Source organism: Hemiscyllium ocellatum, chromosome 5 (genome assembly GCF_020745735.1).
Source record: "Hemiscyllium ocellatum isolate sHemOce1 chromosome 5, sHemOce1.pat.X.cur, whole genome shotgun sequence".
NCBI lineage: Eukaryota > Metazoa > Chordata > Chondrichthyes > Orectolobiformes > Hemiscylliidae > Hemiscyllium > Hemiscyllium ocellatum.
Genome location: NC_083405.1, coordinates 139891204 through 139910122, shown reverse-complemented (window position 1 = coordinate 139910122; position 18919 = coordinate 139891204). Strand labels below are relative to the sequence as shown.

Below are 18919 nucleotides of genomic sequence, written 5' to 3'. Positions count from 1 at the left end.
CAGAGAGATGGAGTTCAGGGAGACGGAGGGCAGGGAGACGGAGGGCAGGGAGATGCAGGGCAGGGAGACGGAGGGCAGGGAGACGGAGGGCAGGGAGATGGAGTTCAGGGAGATGCAGGGCAGGGAGATGGAGGGCCGGGAGATGCAGGGCAGGGAGACGGAGGGCAGGGAGACGGAGGGCAGGGAGATGGAGTTCAGGGAGATGCAGGGCAGGGAGATGGAGGGCAGGGAGATGCAGGGCAGGGAGACGCAGGGCAGGGAGACGGAGGGCAGGGAGATGCAGGGCAGGGAGACGGAGGGCAGGGAGACGCAGGGCAGGGAGACGCAGGGCAGGGAGACGGAGGGCAGGGAGATGGAGGGCAGGGAGATGCAGGGCAGGGAGACGGAGGGCAGGGAGACGGAGGGCAGGGAGATGCAGGGCAGGGAGACGGAGGGCAGGGAGATGCAGGGCAGGGAGACGGAGGGCAGGGAGACGCAGGGCAGGGAGATGAAGAACAAAAAGATGGAAGGAGTGTGAAGGACCTGTGACTAATGATTTACTTGCGTCAAGGTACGGGAAGATGCTTGTGATCGACATGATGGAGGTGAATATGTTTGAAGCAGTGAGCAGGATATTTAATCAGATCGAAGCAGGCCTGATGGAGAAGCTACTGAATAAGGAATTACTCCAAAAGGACAGGTCAGGATAATGAGCATCACTCTCTCTGTGTTTGTCTCTCTCTGTCTCTCTCTATCTCTTCTCTCTCTGTCTCTCTGTCTCTATTCCCCCCTTCCCTCACTACAGCGGAATATAAAATTGGAACACCATAAAAATCTGGAATAAAAAGCAAGCTGACTGTGTCACTTTCTGTGAAACCCCATCCAGTGCATCGCAGAGTTTGATGAATGGTTTCTGTACACATCCAGGGTTTGGTGAATGTGGAGTGCTGGAGAAAGCATAGCAGGGCAGGCAGCACCTGAGAAGCAGGAGATCCATGGTTTGGGCTTGACACTGATGAAGGGTTTTGCCTGAAACGTGCTTTTTCCAGCCCCATGCTTTAGCGACTCTAACTCTCCAGCATCTGCAGTCCTCATACCCTCTACACATGTCCAGCCACTGAGTGGGCGTCTACAATAACCAGGAACATTGAGCCCATGAAAGGACTGGCTTAGTGTGGCCACCAGACATAACCTCTCACCAACATCTTCATTATGGAGACCCCGGGATAGACCTGGTGGAGTTTAGCCAGTACCTGATGGTGACCTTCGCTTGGGACAATTGTCTTGACTCCCTCTAACAATACCCTGTCCTCTGCTGTGAGCTGGTCTCTGGGTCCAGAGATGTTTGAATTCTAATATGGCCCTTTGGTTTCTCCCATTAATACCAATGGTTTCAATTTGGAAATGACTGGATCTTTCTATGGCGTAAGTCTGATATTGTTAGGTGTGATTGAGAGCATTTCCAGAAAATGTAATATCATTACAGAGACTTCCATTGGGTGTACCACCGATGGTGTACCTGCTCACGGGCAGTTTCTCAATGTGCCTGTAACTGTTACTTGGCCTCCTGGACCATGTTGTCACTTGTAATTATAAGCATTTAGTAATAGAGCCCACCACCAAATGCAGCCTGAGCAATGGGTGGCAATACCTTGTCCTCCTTAAGCAGACCAAGGGTGGGTTTGTGTTCCATGATTATCCCAAATTTTCAGCCAGAAAGGCATTGGTGGAACTCTACTGACTCCACATATGGCAGCCAGTCCCTCGCTTTCTAGCTGGGCTCTGCATTTACCCTCTGCATTAGCCAAAGTCCTGGATTCATATGCTATTGGGTGTTCCTCTCCATTGGGCCACCTATGAACTCATACTACCCTGATGCTGAATGGCAGGAATCACCCTTCAGCAGCAGACCTTTCTTGAGATCACAGTGTACCAACACCACAGGGGATAAGAGCTGGTTATTTACTTCATTGAAAGCTTGGAGTTGTTTATGAGACCATTTCCAAGGCTGATCCTTTAGCAGTTGATACGAAGGTGCCAGGATGGACACCAAATTATGCAGAAGCTTTCCATAATAATTTACCAGACCAAGAAATGACCTCAGCTCCTAAGCAGACGGGGGAGGGGTGTGTGTGTGTGTGTGTGTGTGTGTGTGTGTGTGTGTGTGTGTGTGTGTGTGTGTGTGTGTGTGTGTGTGTGTGTGTGGTAGAGAAGTGGGGGGAGGTGGTGGAGGTGGGGAAAGGTGCAGTGCACCTTTGATTGCCCTCACTTTATCCTCCAATGGGTGTAACCTGGTCTTGTTGACTCTGTGGCCCCAGGCAGGTCACTGAATGCCCTGAAACATCCATTGTTCCCTTCTAGGGCATACGCCTCCGCCTGGGAAGAATGCCGATCCTAGTGATCTAAGTGTTTCTTATTGGTTTTCCCTCTTCCCAGGGTGTCACCCAGATAAATGGTGACCTGGGCTGGACCTTGCTAAATGTTCTCTATTGTCCACTGAAAAGTGGCACCGGCTGACAGCACCCTGATGTATTGGTACAACCCCCCTGGGTATTCATTGTGGCATACTCGAGGAATCCTCATCTAACCACAGTTGGAAGTAAGTGTGGTTCACGTCCCGTTCTGAGAAAGGCAGAGCCCCTGACAGCTTGGGTATTTATCCAGCTGCAAAAAAAACAATTTGCTGTTTATTTAAAATCCTCACGAAGGTGAACTGACCCATCGGGCTTCACAATCGGTGTGACCTGTGCTGCCCATTCCGCTAACTGGGCTGGTTCGATGATTGCTTCACTTCCCAGCCTCCTGATTCCTGGTTTGACCTTAGCTGGTATTTGCCAATGAGAAAGCCAGTGTAGAGCCTGCTTGAAGTCCAGTGGGCTTCAGCAAGTTGGTACTTTGCACGGTGATATCATTCATGCCGTGTACCAGAAGGTCGGTCAGTAAACCCACTCTCTTTCCCACCAGGGGAACAGCCCCAATCAGGGAACTCATATTGTATGGGGTCCAGCTGGCTGACCTTGTTCCAATGACTCCATCCCTCCCCGCTCTGAGTCCACCGAGACAGGCCGGTTCTCTGTCTGGGGAAGCCTCCTCAGGTGTTTTAGCACCAGGTCAGTTTCCTACACCCATTCATTGCTTTTTTCAGTTTAACTTCTGTGGGTTTTGAAAGGTTTGCTAATTCTCTGGTTTCACTCTAATCTTCATCACATTGTATGCTTTCTCTCTGACATGTTTCTCCCTCTGACTTTCTCTGTTGGCCACAGAGACACCTCAGTCTTCCCTTTGTAGGTGTCTTCTACCTTGGGATGAATTTCTGCTGCCCCTCCCAAATTGCCCCCCAAACCCCTGCCATTGTTGCTGCACCATCTCCCCCCTGCTAGACGCGCCTTCCAATCAACTCTGGCCAGCTCATCCCTCATGTTTTTTTGGTTACTTTTACTCAACTGTAATACATCTGATTCCAGTGATATCATGGTCACTGCCCCCTAGGGGTTCTTTCACCTTCAATTCACTAATCAAATCTGCCTCTTTAATAAACCAATAAATCCAGAATTGCCTGCTCCAATGGGCTCTACCACAAGGTGTTCCAATAAAACACATTTTGTTGACAATGCACAAATTCCTTTTCTCGAGATCCACCACCAAACTGATTTCCCCACTCCACTGGCATATTGACGTTTCCCCATGATTACTGGAACAGTGTCTGTCTAACATGCTGTTTTATGTCCTGAGTTCTTTTCTGGCCTACATCCAGATTGCTGCTCGGGACCTGGATCAACTCTACCCACTCCGATTAATGCTGTGGGTATCACAGAGACACGGCTGCAAGAGGATTAGGGCTGGGAACGATATATTGAAGGATACATGTCCTATTGCAAGGACAGGCAGGTGGACAGACTCAGGGAAGAGCCTTGTTAGTAAGAAATGAAATTAAATTAATAGCAAGAAGTGATATAGTGTTAAAATGCTCTAAAAACCACTGCTCCAGGCTGGCTTAGTACCTGGGGTTTTTATATTTTTAAAGTTTAATCAAGAGACAGGTCTCAATAAAAAACATATAATCAAAAACAACCACACTCTACTAACTAATGTAAATTCACAAACAAAAACGTAGGGTTACGCTTTAAACCCAGCTACTTAGCTGCTCCCCTGCTGTGAGCTCCCCTCCCAGGTTTCTCCAAGGTCAGCTGTGTATGTGCGATTTGTTTATTTTTATCTCAATGAACTCAGATGTCCAGAGATACTTGAAACCAAACAGCAAAGGTAGTCAGCTGTGCAGGTTTGCTGTTCCATTGGAATCACTTCTCATTTGGTCACTGCCTTTGTCTGTCTTCCTCCTTTTTAAAGTGACATTGTTTTGATTTTTATCCCCCCAAAGTTCCATAACAATGCAACAAGCACATCAAACAGGAATTGTTGTTCCTGGATTCTGAGGAAATCACCTCCAGCACTGAAAACACCTCAAAGAAGGAGCAACTGTTACAGCCACCATTTTTTCCCATCCTCCATCTTTGTCTGTTTATAGTAGATCTCAAGTTATAAAACAAAAGATCCTATTGATCCGTTTCCTTAATCTGTTCGTACAACACGCTCCTATGTAATTCCCTTTTCAAGTGGCATCATTCATCTCTCACTTTCAGTTACTATTTGACTCTTTGATTATCCATCAGAGAAGCATTCTATAGTACATTAGTCATGGGAAAGGGTTTATAAATATATATATCTCGTTTGTGCCTTTTCTCTTGACAGGTTTCTATCGTTGATTAGACCTGGAGATGGGCCAGAATATTCCCGCAATGAATTCTCTCCAACAAGGACAGAAAAATTCCAACTGGTCTTTATCACCAAAATGCAGAACCCCCCAGAAGAGCAGCTCACCATCTTCTATCCAATTCAAATTGTCATTAAATAGCCAATTCAGCAATTCAATACCATTGAAAGAGCCTGCAGCTGATCAGGACCCTTCTCTGTTGACTGTCCTGGTAACCAAAGTGTTTCTCCAAGAATAAAGTCAAAGGATAAAAGCATATTCCAGCAATCTTTAGGAAGGGAACTAGAACATGTCTTTAGATTTTGAATTTTTCTATCTTTTTAGGCAATGAATCTCAGATTTTCTTGGGATAAATTGGGATATCAGTCCCAGTTGTAATTTATAGAGAAATAAATACAATGAAATTCCATCTGCAAATCTCTGTGCATCCCTTCAAAACTTCATTTCTTTCCAACATTCCTCAATCCAACACTTGGACCAAGATTTCAGTCAGCTGCCCTAATCTTTCCGTATCAGACATCAGATTTGGGGTCACATTTTGTTGGCGCATACCTTGGGGGTGGTGTATTGAGTTAAAGGGCTATATAAATCCATGTTATCATGTCCCCATCCCCTCCCAGGATAATGGAGAAACTCAGCAGCTCTGGCAGCATCTGTGGAGAGAGAAACAGAGTTAACGTTTCATGTCCCGAGACCCTTCTTCACAACTGATGGAAGTTTGGAAAAGATGGTATTGGAGGTGAAAGTGGGGGGCAGGTGGGGTAATAGCTGTTTTCTCTCCACAGATGCTGCCAGACTTACTGAATTTCTCCAGCATCCTCTGTTTTTGCCCCAAGGTAAGCGGCTGTTTTGAGAATCTGAGATCATTGAACAGTTTTGGAATTTTCTCCAAAATACAGAATGTTTGTTTGAGAAGCAACCCCATTTGGTGAAGCTACCCCCCTTCCACTGTAACCCTTTTCAACAATAAAACAACTCTGACCTGAACAACATGAAAATAACACCCAAATACCACCAAACAGATGACCTGGTCATTATTCCATTGCTGTCGGTGGAGTTGGCTGTGTGTAAATTGGCTCCTGAGTTTCCTGCAGTATGACAGGGATATTTTGTGGTGATGTCAGTTGGCATATAAAAACAAGCTTTTGTTTAGGGGCAGTCTTTGTGTTAGGATAGTATTGAAAGATCAAATGATACCTGTTGTAAATAGATGGTGTGCTCAGGCAGTCAATGTTAAAAGGAGAGGGGTTTGAATCCACAAACAGCAGCTGTTTCAGCAAACAGGGGACAGTGAAGCTCAGGGTTGGAACTTAATTACCTTTGTCTGTCAATATTTGTAAATCCACCTCACAATTGAACTTGTCTCTGCTGATAATGTTGTTTGGTTCCACATCTGCCCACATTTCCAGTTCATCTGTGTACACAGAGCGGCTACATTACCACATTTTCACATCAATATTTCTCAATCTTATTTCATTGTGGAAGCTTTAGAGAGAGTGCAGAGGAGGTTTACCAGGATGCTGCCTGGACTGGAGGGTGTGTCTTATGAAGAAAGGCTGAGGGAGCTAGGGCTTTCATCATTGGATTGAAGAAGGATGTAAGGTGACTTGATAGAGGTGTGCAAGATGATGACAGACTTAGATAGAGACTTTTTCCCAGGGTGGAAATGTCTATCACGAGGAGGTATCATTTTAAGGTGGTTGGAGGAAGGTTTTGGGGAGATGTCAGAGGTAGGTTCTTTACTCAGAGAGTGGGAGGTGTGTGGAATGCACTGCCAGCGGTGGGAGTAGGGTCAGAGACATTAGGGACATTTAAGCGACTCTTGGATAGGCCCATGGAAGATAGTACAATGAGGGGTATGTAGGTTAGTCTGATCTGAGCTTAGGATAAAAGGCCAGCACAGCATCGAGGGCTGAAGGGCCTGTACTGTGCTATACTGTTCTATGTTCTGTTAATTCATTACACTTGAGCTTCCTGCTGCAAGCAGAATGATAACTCTGACCTCTTACCAGCATTTCCACTCTCAGATCCCCCTCATGCCCCTAACTCCCTTCCACTACTTCTCTGTCTCCTCACCTGTCCTTTCCTCCTCCTGTATCAAATTACACTCCCCCATTATTCTCCCCCTTTCACTCCCTCCAACTCGCCTCTCCATCCCTTCCCCCGTCCCATCCCCACAAATGTCTCCAATGTCTCCACCCCTGAGGCCAATCCTGTACCCTGACCAGTCACAACCACTTGAGGCTTCCTCATCGCACTAATGGTTCACTCCCTGCTCTGTCAGTATCTCGCTGGGCTGCATGACATGGAGAGCCAGCAGCATCCGTGGGGAGAGTCAGCAGCATCCGTGGGGAGAGTCAGCAGCATCCGTGGGGAGAGTCAGCAGCATCCGTGGGGAGAGTCAGCAGCATCGCTGAGAACAACATCTCTGATATAACACTTCCCCACTTTCAATTCTACCTTTATTTTACCAGAGGGATAGTTCTCCATTTCTGATCCCTTTCCACCAAAAATCACACAGCTTCGATCTGTGACTTGATGGCTACAATGAAAAGTTATTCACTTTTTGAATCTTCATAACTCAAGTAGAAAGGTGAAGCTATCGAGAGTATGTTTGGAGAAACGTAAATTGCTTTATGGTAGTTATGTGATGGTCTATTTGCTGTGAATGTCTGTGTGTGTGATGTGTGGCAGCCATTACACACATCACTTGGGGTTGAGAGAGCTGGAAATGTGTGGATTTTCAGAATTGTAAGAGAGGCTGCTACTGAAGGAAATGCCGGAGAATAATTTAGAAACAACAGCCTGCAGCTTTGAAATGCAGGTGTATCAAAGTGGGAGTGAATTTCCTTTTTCCTGCTAATGATAGGAGACGTGAGATAGAATTGGAATTTTATTCATTCCAAATGGCAAACTATGAAATAGCTAAACTTGAACAAATAAGAGTTATAAACCTGTTATCAATCCTGGGTGGCAGGGGGGTACAATCTCAGGAGGAACAGAAAGGCTGGGGCAGAGGAGTTTTGGAAACCTTAAAGACACACTTTGAACTCGATGTCAATGCTAAATATGAACAGTATGGGTTCAACATCTGAGCTCAAGAGGTGTTAAAGTACAGATTGGAGATGACCAGGGAATCCCTTATGGACTCAGACATGTAAAGCCTTTCTCTTGGTTTGTCCCAGAGATCGTACTCTTTGGAAGTTTGGAATTAAAAAAACTCTCTTACAGACAGATTGGTTGAATCACTGTTACATCATAACACTGATACCGAGAAGCTAAACTAACTAGGTTCTGATAACCGAGGAGAGTAAGGTGCCAGCACTACAGGTACCCCAGCAGGCCACTCTAATGTACTGGTACAAAGTGGCTTCCTTTATACGAAAGTTTACAAAAACATTGCATGTTAACAGTGAAAGACAATAATTCATAAGGAAGGAAGGTTAATTGACAGGTCTGTATACCCTTGACTAATCACTCCTCCACACCCTAAGCCATTCATCGCGTGGACAAATATACCCAGCTGGATGAGGCGTCTGCTAGCAAGATTAACTCGTGTTATGAAGAGGTACCACTCTGAGCTAATTGAAGAGTTCATAAGGTAACTGTGCACAGCTGACATGTTAAATATAATTGTTTTGCAAAATGGCTTCTTAGCAACAAGGGCAAACTATTGACCATAAAATGGCTTATTGACACATGAACCAGAATCTCTTCAATGTTAGGCTTAGAATAACTTTTTTTAAAAGCTAGGAGCAGACTCATGTTTTTTTTAAGCACTGAATCATTCTGTACCTGAGGCTGGGATGTTACCATGAGGTTGCATTTAAACTGACTCATTAGTCTTTGAATTAGCATGCTTTCTTTTCAGGGTTGTGATTCGAATTCAAATAAGAGGTAAGATCTGATTTGTTAGAATTGACAATGGGGCAAGTGTAAGGTCTGTAGAGCAGTCTGCAAGAACAGCAAATTAAAGCTTCATCAATATTACCTTTTACAGAGTTTATATTTAATAACTGGTAATGGCTACTCAATATTATCATAAAATCCCAAAATGCATCTAAATTCAATCCATAGCAGGTAAGCACTAAGAGTTAATTTTCTACGGCCTCCAATAGCCTCAGCCCTAAAATGGTCTCTCTCTGTCTAGTGTCCTTTTGAACTCTCAAGTCAGGGACTTGTAACAACAAAGAACAAAGAAAATGTACAGCCCAGGAACAGGCCGTTCGGCCCTCCAATCCTGAGCCTATCCAAATGTACTGTCTGAACCTGTCAGTCAATTCCTAATTCCTCTGCTCCCCACCTACTCATACATCTTTCCACGGTAAATGAATCTACCGTGCCTGCCTCTACCAGCTCTGCTGGCAACGTGTTCCACCCTCTGTGTGAAGTACTTACCACGTGTATCCCCCTTAAACCTTCCACCTCTCACCTTGAAAGCGTGACCTCTCATTATTGAATCCTTCACCCTGGGAAAAAGCTTATCTCTATCCACCCTGTCTATCCCCTTCATGATTTTGTAAACCTCAATCAGGTCCCCCCTCAATCTCCTCTTTTCTAATGAAAATAAGTCTAACCTACTCAACCTCTCTTCATAGCTAGCACCTTCCATACCAGGCAACATCCTCGTAAACCTTCTCTGCACCCTCTCCAAAGCGTCCACATCCTTTCGGTAATGTGGTGACCAGAACTGTACACAGTATTCTAAATGTGGCCGAACCAATGTCTTGTACAATATTAACATGACCTGCCAGCTGTTATACTCAATACCCCGTCCAATGAAGGCAAGCATACTCTATGCCTTCTTGACCACTCTATCCACCTGTGCAGCAACCTTCAGGGTACAATGGACCTGCACTCCCAGATCTTTACCCATCAACTTTTCCCAAGGCTTTTCTATTTACTGTATAGCTTTCTCTAGAATTAGACTTCCCAAACTTCACAAACCTCACATTTGCCTGGATTGAGCTTCATCTGCCACTTCTCTGCCCAGCTCTCCAGTCTATCTATATCCTCCTGTATTCTCTGACAGTCCCCTATGCTTTCTGCTACTCCACCAATCTTCGTGTCATCTGCAAACTTGCTGATCATACCAACAGTGCCCTCTTCCAGATCATTGATGTCTATCACAAACAACAGTGACCCCAACACTGACCCCTGTGGGACGCCACTGGCCACCTTTCTCCATTTCGAGAAACTCCCTTCAACTACTACTCTCTGTCTCCTGTTGCTCAACCAGTTCTTTATCCACCTCGCTAGAACACCCTGCACACCATGTGACTTCACTTTCTCCATTAGCAAAGATTTTTTTTCTCTCTGCCGCACTCGCAAGGGGTAATAAGAATCCATTATAATTAATAGCATCTGACTGTTAATTACAAAGCTGTTAATAGTACCAAGTTTCATTTCAGGGTCAGAATCAAACACTGTCATTAATTTCACAAGGGAACAGTTGTGAATGTTATCACTTGGTGTCCTGTTCACACAGGTTCACCGATGCTAAAGCGAATGTTCTTAATTGCCTTACAGCATCCTGTTATCACTTGGTGAGCCCAGATGTCGCTATCTTCTGCATTCCTTGAATTTCTCCACTTTTTCTGAGCCTTCCTGCCTGTCTATTTTCTAGTGCAGTAAATGTGTTCCACAAGTCAGCATTACATTTTAGTCTAAATGTTTAAAGACAAGTTTTAAAGCTATAGACTCAGAGTAGTGGGAGACTATAGATCAATATGTGACCAGACTGATACATCCAATTGAACACTGTGGGTTTAGACACCTGAAAGGCAATCTCTTTTAAGATAGGATTGTCTTAGGCATAAAAGACCCTGCTATGATAATGTGTTTATTTTGACAGAAGAAACTTACTGTCAAGAAATCTATTGAAGCACAGACATTCTGAGATTGTTAGTCAGCTGAGCATATTAATGGGGAAATACATGAGATTTTGCATTACTCTGAGAAATATCCCAGGCAACAACAAGCAGGGAAAAGGAAAGAAATATTTGCAGAAGAGCAAGTAGAACAATCAAGGCCAGATGGCTGGTGTATTCCCTCACCTCCCTGACCTGTCCCTTGTAGATGGTGGACAGGCTTTGGGGAGTCAGGGGGTGAGTTACTGGCTGCAGGATTCTCGGCCTCTGACCAGCTCTTGTAGCTGCTGTGGTTACATGGTAAGTCTGATTAAATTTCTGGTCAATATTAACCCACGATGTTTGGCAAGATGTAAACAAGTTATTGACCACACGGATCAGATCTGGGTCATCAACTTGTTACAAGTAATTATAAAGAGGAGAAAGTGAGGTCTGCAGATGCTGGAGATCAGAGCTGACAATGTGTTGCTGGAAAAGCGCAGCAGGTCAGGCAGCATCCAAGGAACAGGAAATTCAACGTTTCCGGCATAAGCCCTTCTTCAGGAATGGAACATCATGCGTTAATATTGACCAGAAATGTCACCCTTTCAAGTCCCATAAGAATCTGATATGTTTCAATAAGGTCACCTCTCATTCTTCTATTCTGCAGGGTGTAGAGTCCCAACCTGTATAGCATCTGCTCATAAAACAATCCGTCCATCCCGAAGACCATTCGAGTGAACCTTCTATGAGCTGTCTCCAATGAAAGGATACCTTTCCTGAAATCAGGACACCAAAGCTGCCTTTTGAAACAAGGTTGGACAGGCTGGGTTTATATCTGCCGGAGTTTTGAACAGTATGAGGTGATGTGATTGAATTACGAACAATCCTGAGAGATCTTGGCTGGTGGAGCCGACATCTGTATTCCAGGGAGAATCAGATTTACAGTTTAACAATCAGGCACCAAGATGAGGCAAACTCCTTGCTCTCAGAGAGTTGTGAGGTTTTGCTGAAAAGATAATGGAAGCAGATTCGATAAATATGTTTAAGGCAGATGTGGAGAGATCGTTCCTTTAAGGAGTTTCTTTTCACATCATCATCTTCAGTCACTTCATAGTGGGGTCTGTGAGACACATGATGTTGCAGAAAACACCAGTGACTAAGAGATTCTCCATCTTCACTTGACACTCTCCGATTGTAGTCACCATTCTAACAGTCCGAAACCTTTTATAACTTATTCAGCAATGGCATCAACTTGTTGTCTGATGTAGAGTGAATTTTCAGGATCACAGAACATCGATCTGAACAGCACAAAAACAGACCTCTCAACTCATGATGTTGTGCCGAACATGATGTCAAATTAAGCTGATCCTTTCTGCCTGGAAACACCACTGTAATAAAGCAGAGACTGAGAACCAAAGCCAAAATACCCAAACAGAAGCAGCTCACCCTATAGTCTGTGAGAAAAAGTGTGAAAAGTGAGGTAACCGGCTCTGCAGCAACTTATGGTTCAATCAAAATCAATAAGTAACAATTTATTTAACTAACTCAAACAGGAAATAAATTAACTAAACTATGAACTATCCAGATCAATCCCTTCTAACTGCAAACTATTCTGAAATAAAACAAGATTCTAAAAGGAGGCTGTTCCAATAAATACAAGTCCCACCCATATACAAAGAAAAGTTGAATTTAGTCTCTTGAAATTACATCCCGGTTATGTGCCTTCCGGAATATTCTGTGTGTTCTGTCAGGCATGTCTTTTCCTCTGATTATTTTGTCAGAAATGCCTTTTTCCTTCATTGGTACCATTATTATTGAGATGAAGTTTTCTCTATCAGAGCCAATTTCTCTCTGGAGAGCTGAGAGCTGTTAGGATGGGAGGAAGGCAGGTGGACCTGCTGAGATTTCAACTGCCTCTTTCGTTCATACCTTTGATGACTTATCAATATTTATATTTTTATAGTCGGATTGGTCCTAGGTTATCAAGACCATCAGATTTGTGCGTCGAGTCTGAGCAGATAGGGAAAGCCCGAAATGGGTTTTTTGCTTCAGTTTTCATTAAGGAAAGGGACCTTGTTGTGAATGGGAACTTTGAGGAGCTGGGATACAGGCTTGACCGGATCAAGATTGATGAAGTTGATGTGCTGGAAATTTTGGAAGACATTAAGATTGATAGGTCCCCAGGGCCAGACCAGATTTATCTCAGGCTGCTCCGGGAAGCGAGAAAGGAGGTTGCTAAGCCTATGGCAAGGATCTTTGCCTCCTCACTCTCCACAGGAGTCGTACCGGAGGATTGGAAGGAGGCGAATGTTCCTCTTTTCAAGAAGGGTAATAGGGAAATCCCTGGCAATTACAGACCAGTCAGTCTTACGTCGGTGGTCAGCAAGGTTTTGGAAAGAATTCTGAGGGATAGGATTGATGACTATTTGGAAAAGCACAGTGTGATTAAAGGCAGTCAGCATGGCTTTGTGAGGGGCAGGCACTAATCTTATTGAGTTCTTTGAGAAGGTGACGAGACTGGTTGACGAAGGTCGAGCAGTGGATGTGGTGTATATGGACTTCAGCAAGGCACTTGATAAGGTTCCCCATCGTAGGCTCATTCATAAAGTCAGGGAGTATGGGATACAGGGAGAGGTGGCTATTTGGATTCAGAATTGGCTGGCTGACAGAAGGCAGAGTGGTTGCTGATGGAAAGTATTCTGCCCGGAGGTCAGTGTTGAGTGAGGTCCCACAGGGCTCTGTTCTTGGGCCTCTGTTCTTTATAGTTTCTTTAAATGTCTTGAATGAGGAGGTTGAGGGGTGGGTTAGTAAATTTGCAGATGTCACAAAGGTTGGATGTGCCGTTGATAGTATCGAGGGCTATTGTAGGCTGCAGAGCAACATAGACAGGATGCAGAGCTGGGCTGAGAAATGGCAGATGGAGTTCAATCTGGATAAATGTGAAGTGATGCATTTTGGAAGATCGAAGTTGAATGCTGAATATAGAATTAAAGACAGGATTGTTGGCAGTGTGGAGGAACAGAGGGATCTGGGTGTACAAGTGCATAGATCCCTCAAAGTTGCCACCCAAGTGGATAGGGTTGTTAAGAAAGCATATGTTGTTTTGGGTTTCATTAACAGGGGGATCGAGTTTAAGAGCCGCGAGGTTTTGCTGCAGCTCTACAAGTCCCTGGTGAGACCACACTTGGAATATTGTGTCCAGTTCTGGTTGCCCTACTATAAGAAAGATACAGAGGCTTTGGAGAGGGTGCAAAGAAGGTTTACCAGGATGCTGCCAGGACTGGAGGGCTTGCCTTATGAAGAAAGGTTGAGTAAGCTCGGACTTTTCTCTCTGGAGAGAAGGAGGAAGAGAGGAGACCTGATCGAGGTGTACAAGGTAATGAGAGGAATAGATAGAGTCAATAGTCAGAGACTCTTCCCCAGGGCAGGATTGACTGGCACGAGGGGACAGAGTTTGAAGATATTAGGAGGAAGGTACAGAGGAGACGTCTGAGGTAGGTTCTTTATGCAGAGAGTTGTGAATACATGGAATGCGTTACCAGCTGTGGTGGTGGGAGCAGAGTCACTGGGAACATTTAAGCGACTGCTGGACATGCACACGGACAGCAGTGAGTTGAGGGGTGTGTAGGTTAGGTTGTTTTATTTTAGATTAGGAATAATCCTCAGCACAACATCATGGGCTGAAGGGCTTGTTCTGTGTTGGACTTTTCTATGTTCTATTTAAATTTGTGAGATTTTTTGATACCTAAAGGTCTGATCAAATTGATTTTTTAAAATCAGAACTTGTTGTCTAAGTAAAACTGCTGCTTGACCTGCTAATTGTATGGCCTTTTCATGTAAATGTTCCAGTTCAGGTGCTGTCAGTGCACCTAAGGGCTGCCAAGCTGTTGCCCACAAACATCCATTTGACATCTCAAAGCACTGAAAAAACACCATCTTTTAAAGAGATCAGGCAATACTTTCTCCATTTCACACTTTGACAATTTCACAAACACTACAGTAATGGAATGTCTGGGACTTACCATTCATTGGAACCAGATTCTTTCTCACTCTGCTAATTGGTCATTTTGACTGTTGCGGCTTCTCCCAGAATGCCCCTCAGTGGTTTCTCAGAATAGTCAACGTTTCAAACATAAGGTCTTTATCAGGAAGCTCATTCCTGATGAAGAGCTTATGCTGAAAATGTCAACTCTCCTGCTGCTCAGATACTGTCTGACCCCAAAACATTAACTCTGATTTCTTTTTCAGACCTTGATCAGATGGGCCAATGGGCTGAGGGGGTGGCAGATGGAGTTTAATTTACAGAGTCATAGAGTCATAGAGATGTACAGCACACAAACAGGCCCTTTGGTCCAACTCGTCCATGCTGACTAGATATCCCAACCCAATCTCGTCCCACCTGCCAGCACCCGGCCCATGTCCCTCCAAACCCTTCCTATTCATATACCCATCCAAATGCCTTTTAAATGTTGCGATTGTACCAGCCTCCACCACATCCTCTGGCAGCTCATTCCATACACGCACCACCTTCTGCATGAAAACATTGCCCCTTAGGTGTCTTTTATATCTTTCCCCTCTCATCCTAAACCTATGCCCTCTAGTTCTGGACTCCCCGACCCCTGGGAAAAGACTTTGTCTATTTATCCTATCCATGTCCTTCATAATTTTGTAAACCTCTATAAGGTCACCCCTCAGCCTCCGACACTCCAGGGAAAACAGTCCCAGCCTGTTCAGCCTCTCCCTATCTGCTTGTAAACAAAGCTTTCCGTTGTACTTTGGTACACATGACAATAAATCAATCAAATCAATCAAAACTGATGGATGCTGGTACAATTGCAATATTTACAAGTCACTTGGATGGGTACATGAAGAGTTCAGAGGGATATAGACCAACCGCAGGAAAAGGAGACTGGCTTAATGTAGGATATCTGGGTCGGCATAGACCAGTTGGACTGAACAATTTGTTGCCATGGGCAAAGATGAGGACTGCAGATGCTGGAGATCAGAGTTGAGAGTGTGGTGCTGGAAAAGCACAGCAGGTCAGGCAGCATCCGAGGAGCAGGAGAATCGACGTTTCAGGCTAAAGCCCTTCATCAGGATTTGTTTCCATACTGAGTGTATGACTTTCAGTCTGTGATTCCAGATCCTGCCAGACCTGCTGAGATTTTCGAGCAATTTCTGTTTTTGTGATTAAGAAAGTTACAAGTCCGACAGGCTGAGTAAGCAGTACGCGTGAATTCTGGAAACCTGGGAGCATGTATAATCCAGGGGCTCTCAATACAACGCTGAATAAATCTCATTACCGACAGCAACGATTGAAGACATTTACCCAGAACTTGTCAAGGTAGAAGTCTTTATTGTTGTTGGTGTCAAGGATGGTTACTGGCAGGTGGAGCTGGCTGAAAGCAATAGGTTTCTAACTGCATTCTGCAAAACTCCTCAGGAAATAATTTGATGGAACACGCCATTTCACTTCTCTCTCCTCCAGTGGTATATCAGAGCAGGCAGCATTCAGTGGAGTGGAAGTTTTTGTGAAATACCTGCTCACCTGCGGAGGTGGAGACATCATGGAAGAAATCATTGTAGGCTACAATTAGAATCTAGTCCAACCTGGAAACTGTAGACCAGTAAGCCTCACATCTGTGGTGGGTAAGGTCCTTGAGAGGATGCTGAGGAATAAGACATATAAGCATTTGGAAAGACAGGGTTTAGTTAGAAAGAGTCAGTATGGTTTTACGTGTGTGAGATAATGCTTCACAAATTTGTTAGAGTTCTCTGATGAAGTGACCAGGAAGGTTGATGAGGGCAGGGAGATACATAGTCTTTATGGATTTCAGTAAGGCCTTTTGATAAGGTTCCACATGGTAGCCTGCTCTGGAAGGTTAGATTGCATGGAGCCCAGGGGGAGCTGGCAAATTGGATACACAATTGGCTTGATGGTAGGAAGCTGAGGGTAATAGTGGAAGAATGCTTGTCGGAATGGAGGCCTGTGACTGGATTAGATTAGATTCCCTACAGTACAGTAACAGGCCCTTCAGCCCAACAAGTCCACACCGACCCTCCAAACAGTAACTCACCCAGATCCATTCCTCTACCCTATATTTACCCTTGACACTTGCACCTAACACAATGGGCAATTTAGCATGGCTGATCCGCCTAACCTGCACATCTTTAGGTTGTTGGAGGAAACTGGAGCACTCAGAGGAAACCCACGCAGACACAGGGAGAATGTGCAAACTCTACACAGACAGTCGCCTGAGGCTAGAATTGAACCTGGGTCCCTGGCGCTGTGAGGCAGCAGTGCTGCCCCTGGTGGAGTGCCTCAGAGGTCAGTGCAGGGCTTATTGCTGTTTATTATCTATGTCAATGATCTGGATGAGAATGTACAAGGCATGATGAGTAATTTACTGATGACACTAAAATAGATGGTATCGTGGACAGTGAGGAAGGTTGTCAGAAATTGCAGCAGGACCTTGATCAACTGAGGAAGTGGGCTGAGAAATGGCAAATGGAGCTTAATACAAGTAAGTGTGAGGTCTTGTGTTTTGGAAAGTCAAATCAAGGTAGGAGTGTCATGGTGAATGTTCGGGCCTTAAGGAGCGTAGTGGGACAGAGGGACCTTGGAGTTCAGGTGCACGGTTCTCTGGAAGTGGAGTCCCAGGTAGGCAGGGACCTTTGGCACACTGGCCTTCATCAGTCAGGACAGTGAGTATAGAAGGTGGGAAGTTATGTTGCAGTTGTACAGGATGTTGGTGAGGCCGCACTTGGAGTATTGTGTTCAGCTTTGGTCACCTTGTTGTAGGAAGGATGTTATTAAACTGGAAAGAGTGCAGAAGAAATTTACAAGGATGTTGCCTGGACTCAATGGTTAGAGCTGTAGGGCGAGGTTGGACAAGCCTGGACTTTTCCCTTTAGAGCGTAGGAGACTGAGGGATGGGGGTTTCGGAAACCTTATAGAGGTGTATAAGATCATGAAAGGCATGGATAGGGTGAATGTACTCAGTCTTTTTCTCAGCTTTGGGGAATCGAGGACTAGAGGGCATCAGTTTAAGGTTAGGGGGAAAGAATCAAAGGGAACCTGAGGGGCAACTTTTTTACACAGAGGGTGGTACACATATGGAATGAGCTGCCAGGGGAAGTGGTTAAGGTGGGTCCATTAACAACATTTAAAAGGCATTTGGACAAATACACAGATAGGAAAGGATTAGAAGGACATGGGCCAAGTGCAGGGAAATGGGGTTAGTGTGGGGGGGCATTTTGGTCGGCATGGACCAGTTTGGGTTGAAGGGCCTGTCTCTGTGCTGTAGGACTCGATGACTCTGTGACTGCTTAAGACAGCTCATCAAATACACCTGAAGCTGAACAAGTAAAAGGTGTGATTGATCATAGACAGAAATGCAGATTTTAACAGGAGTTTAAATCAGACAAAGGCTCAGGCATTGTAGACAATCACCGAGAGACACTGTAGGCAGATAGAGACTGACAAAGGGAGAGACTGCAGACTGCAGTTCGGCACACGTCAGAGTTGCAATTAGTCACAGACTACAGAAGATACAGAGCAAAGGGCTGCAGACAGACAGACAGAGATTGTAGACAAACGCAGACACAGAAACTGCAGAAAATCACAGAAAAGAGCTGACGATATACACAGAGACAGAGACTTCAGAAAGAGACAACACAACACATAGAAACAGGTAGCCATTGTGAACCACCAGAGATTGCAGGTTACCGCAGAGACAGGCAGACAGAGACAGAGAGAGAATGCAGACAGAGACAGAGACAGACAGAGAGTGCAGACAGAGACAGACAGAGAGTGCAGACAGAGACAGAAAGTGCAGACAGAGACAGATAAAGAATTCAGACAGAGAGTGCAGACAGAGACAGACAGAGAGAGAGTGCAGACAGAGACAGATAGAGAGTGCAGACAGAGACAGATAAAGAATGCAGAGAGTGCAGACAGAGAGAGAGAGTGCAGACAGAGACAGAGAGAGAGTGCAGACAGAGACAGAGAGAGAGTGCAGGCAGAGACAGATAGAGAGTGCAGAGACAGACAGAGATGGATAGAGAGTGCAGACAGAGACAGAGAGAGAGTGCAGACAGAGATAGAGAGTGCAGACAGAGACAGAGAGTGCAGACAGAGACAGATAGAGAGTGCAGATAGAGACAGATAGAGAGTGCAGGCAGAGACAGAGAGTACAGATAGAGACAGATAGAGAGTGCAGAGACAGACAGACAGAAATGGATAGAGAGTGCAGACAGATACAGATAGAGAGTGCACTTTGAGATTGTGAGTACAGACAGATGCAGCAAATGGAAA

The 18919-nt window shown here is 45.0% G+C and overlaps 1 protein-coding gene across 1 annotated transcript in view; it reads left to right on the top strand.

Annotated features, from left to right (window-relative positions):
• LOC132816188 (IQ motif and ankyrin repeat domain-containing protein 1-like) overlaps nucleotides 1-5036 on the top strand; it is a 73416-nt gene extending 68380 nt beyond the window's left edge. The window contains exons 11-12 of the mRNA XM_060825684.1: nucleotides 551-679; nucleotides 4729-5036. Of these exons, the coding sequence (XP_060681667.1) occupies nucleotides 551-679; nucleotides 4729-4891 (292 nt within the window). The 3' untranslated portion in view covers nucleotides 4892-5036. The remainder of the gene's footprint in view (nucleotides 1-550; nucleotides 680-4728) is intronic.
• The last annotated feature ends 13883 nt before the right edge of the window (nucleotides 5037-18919 follow it).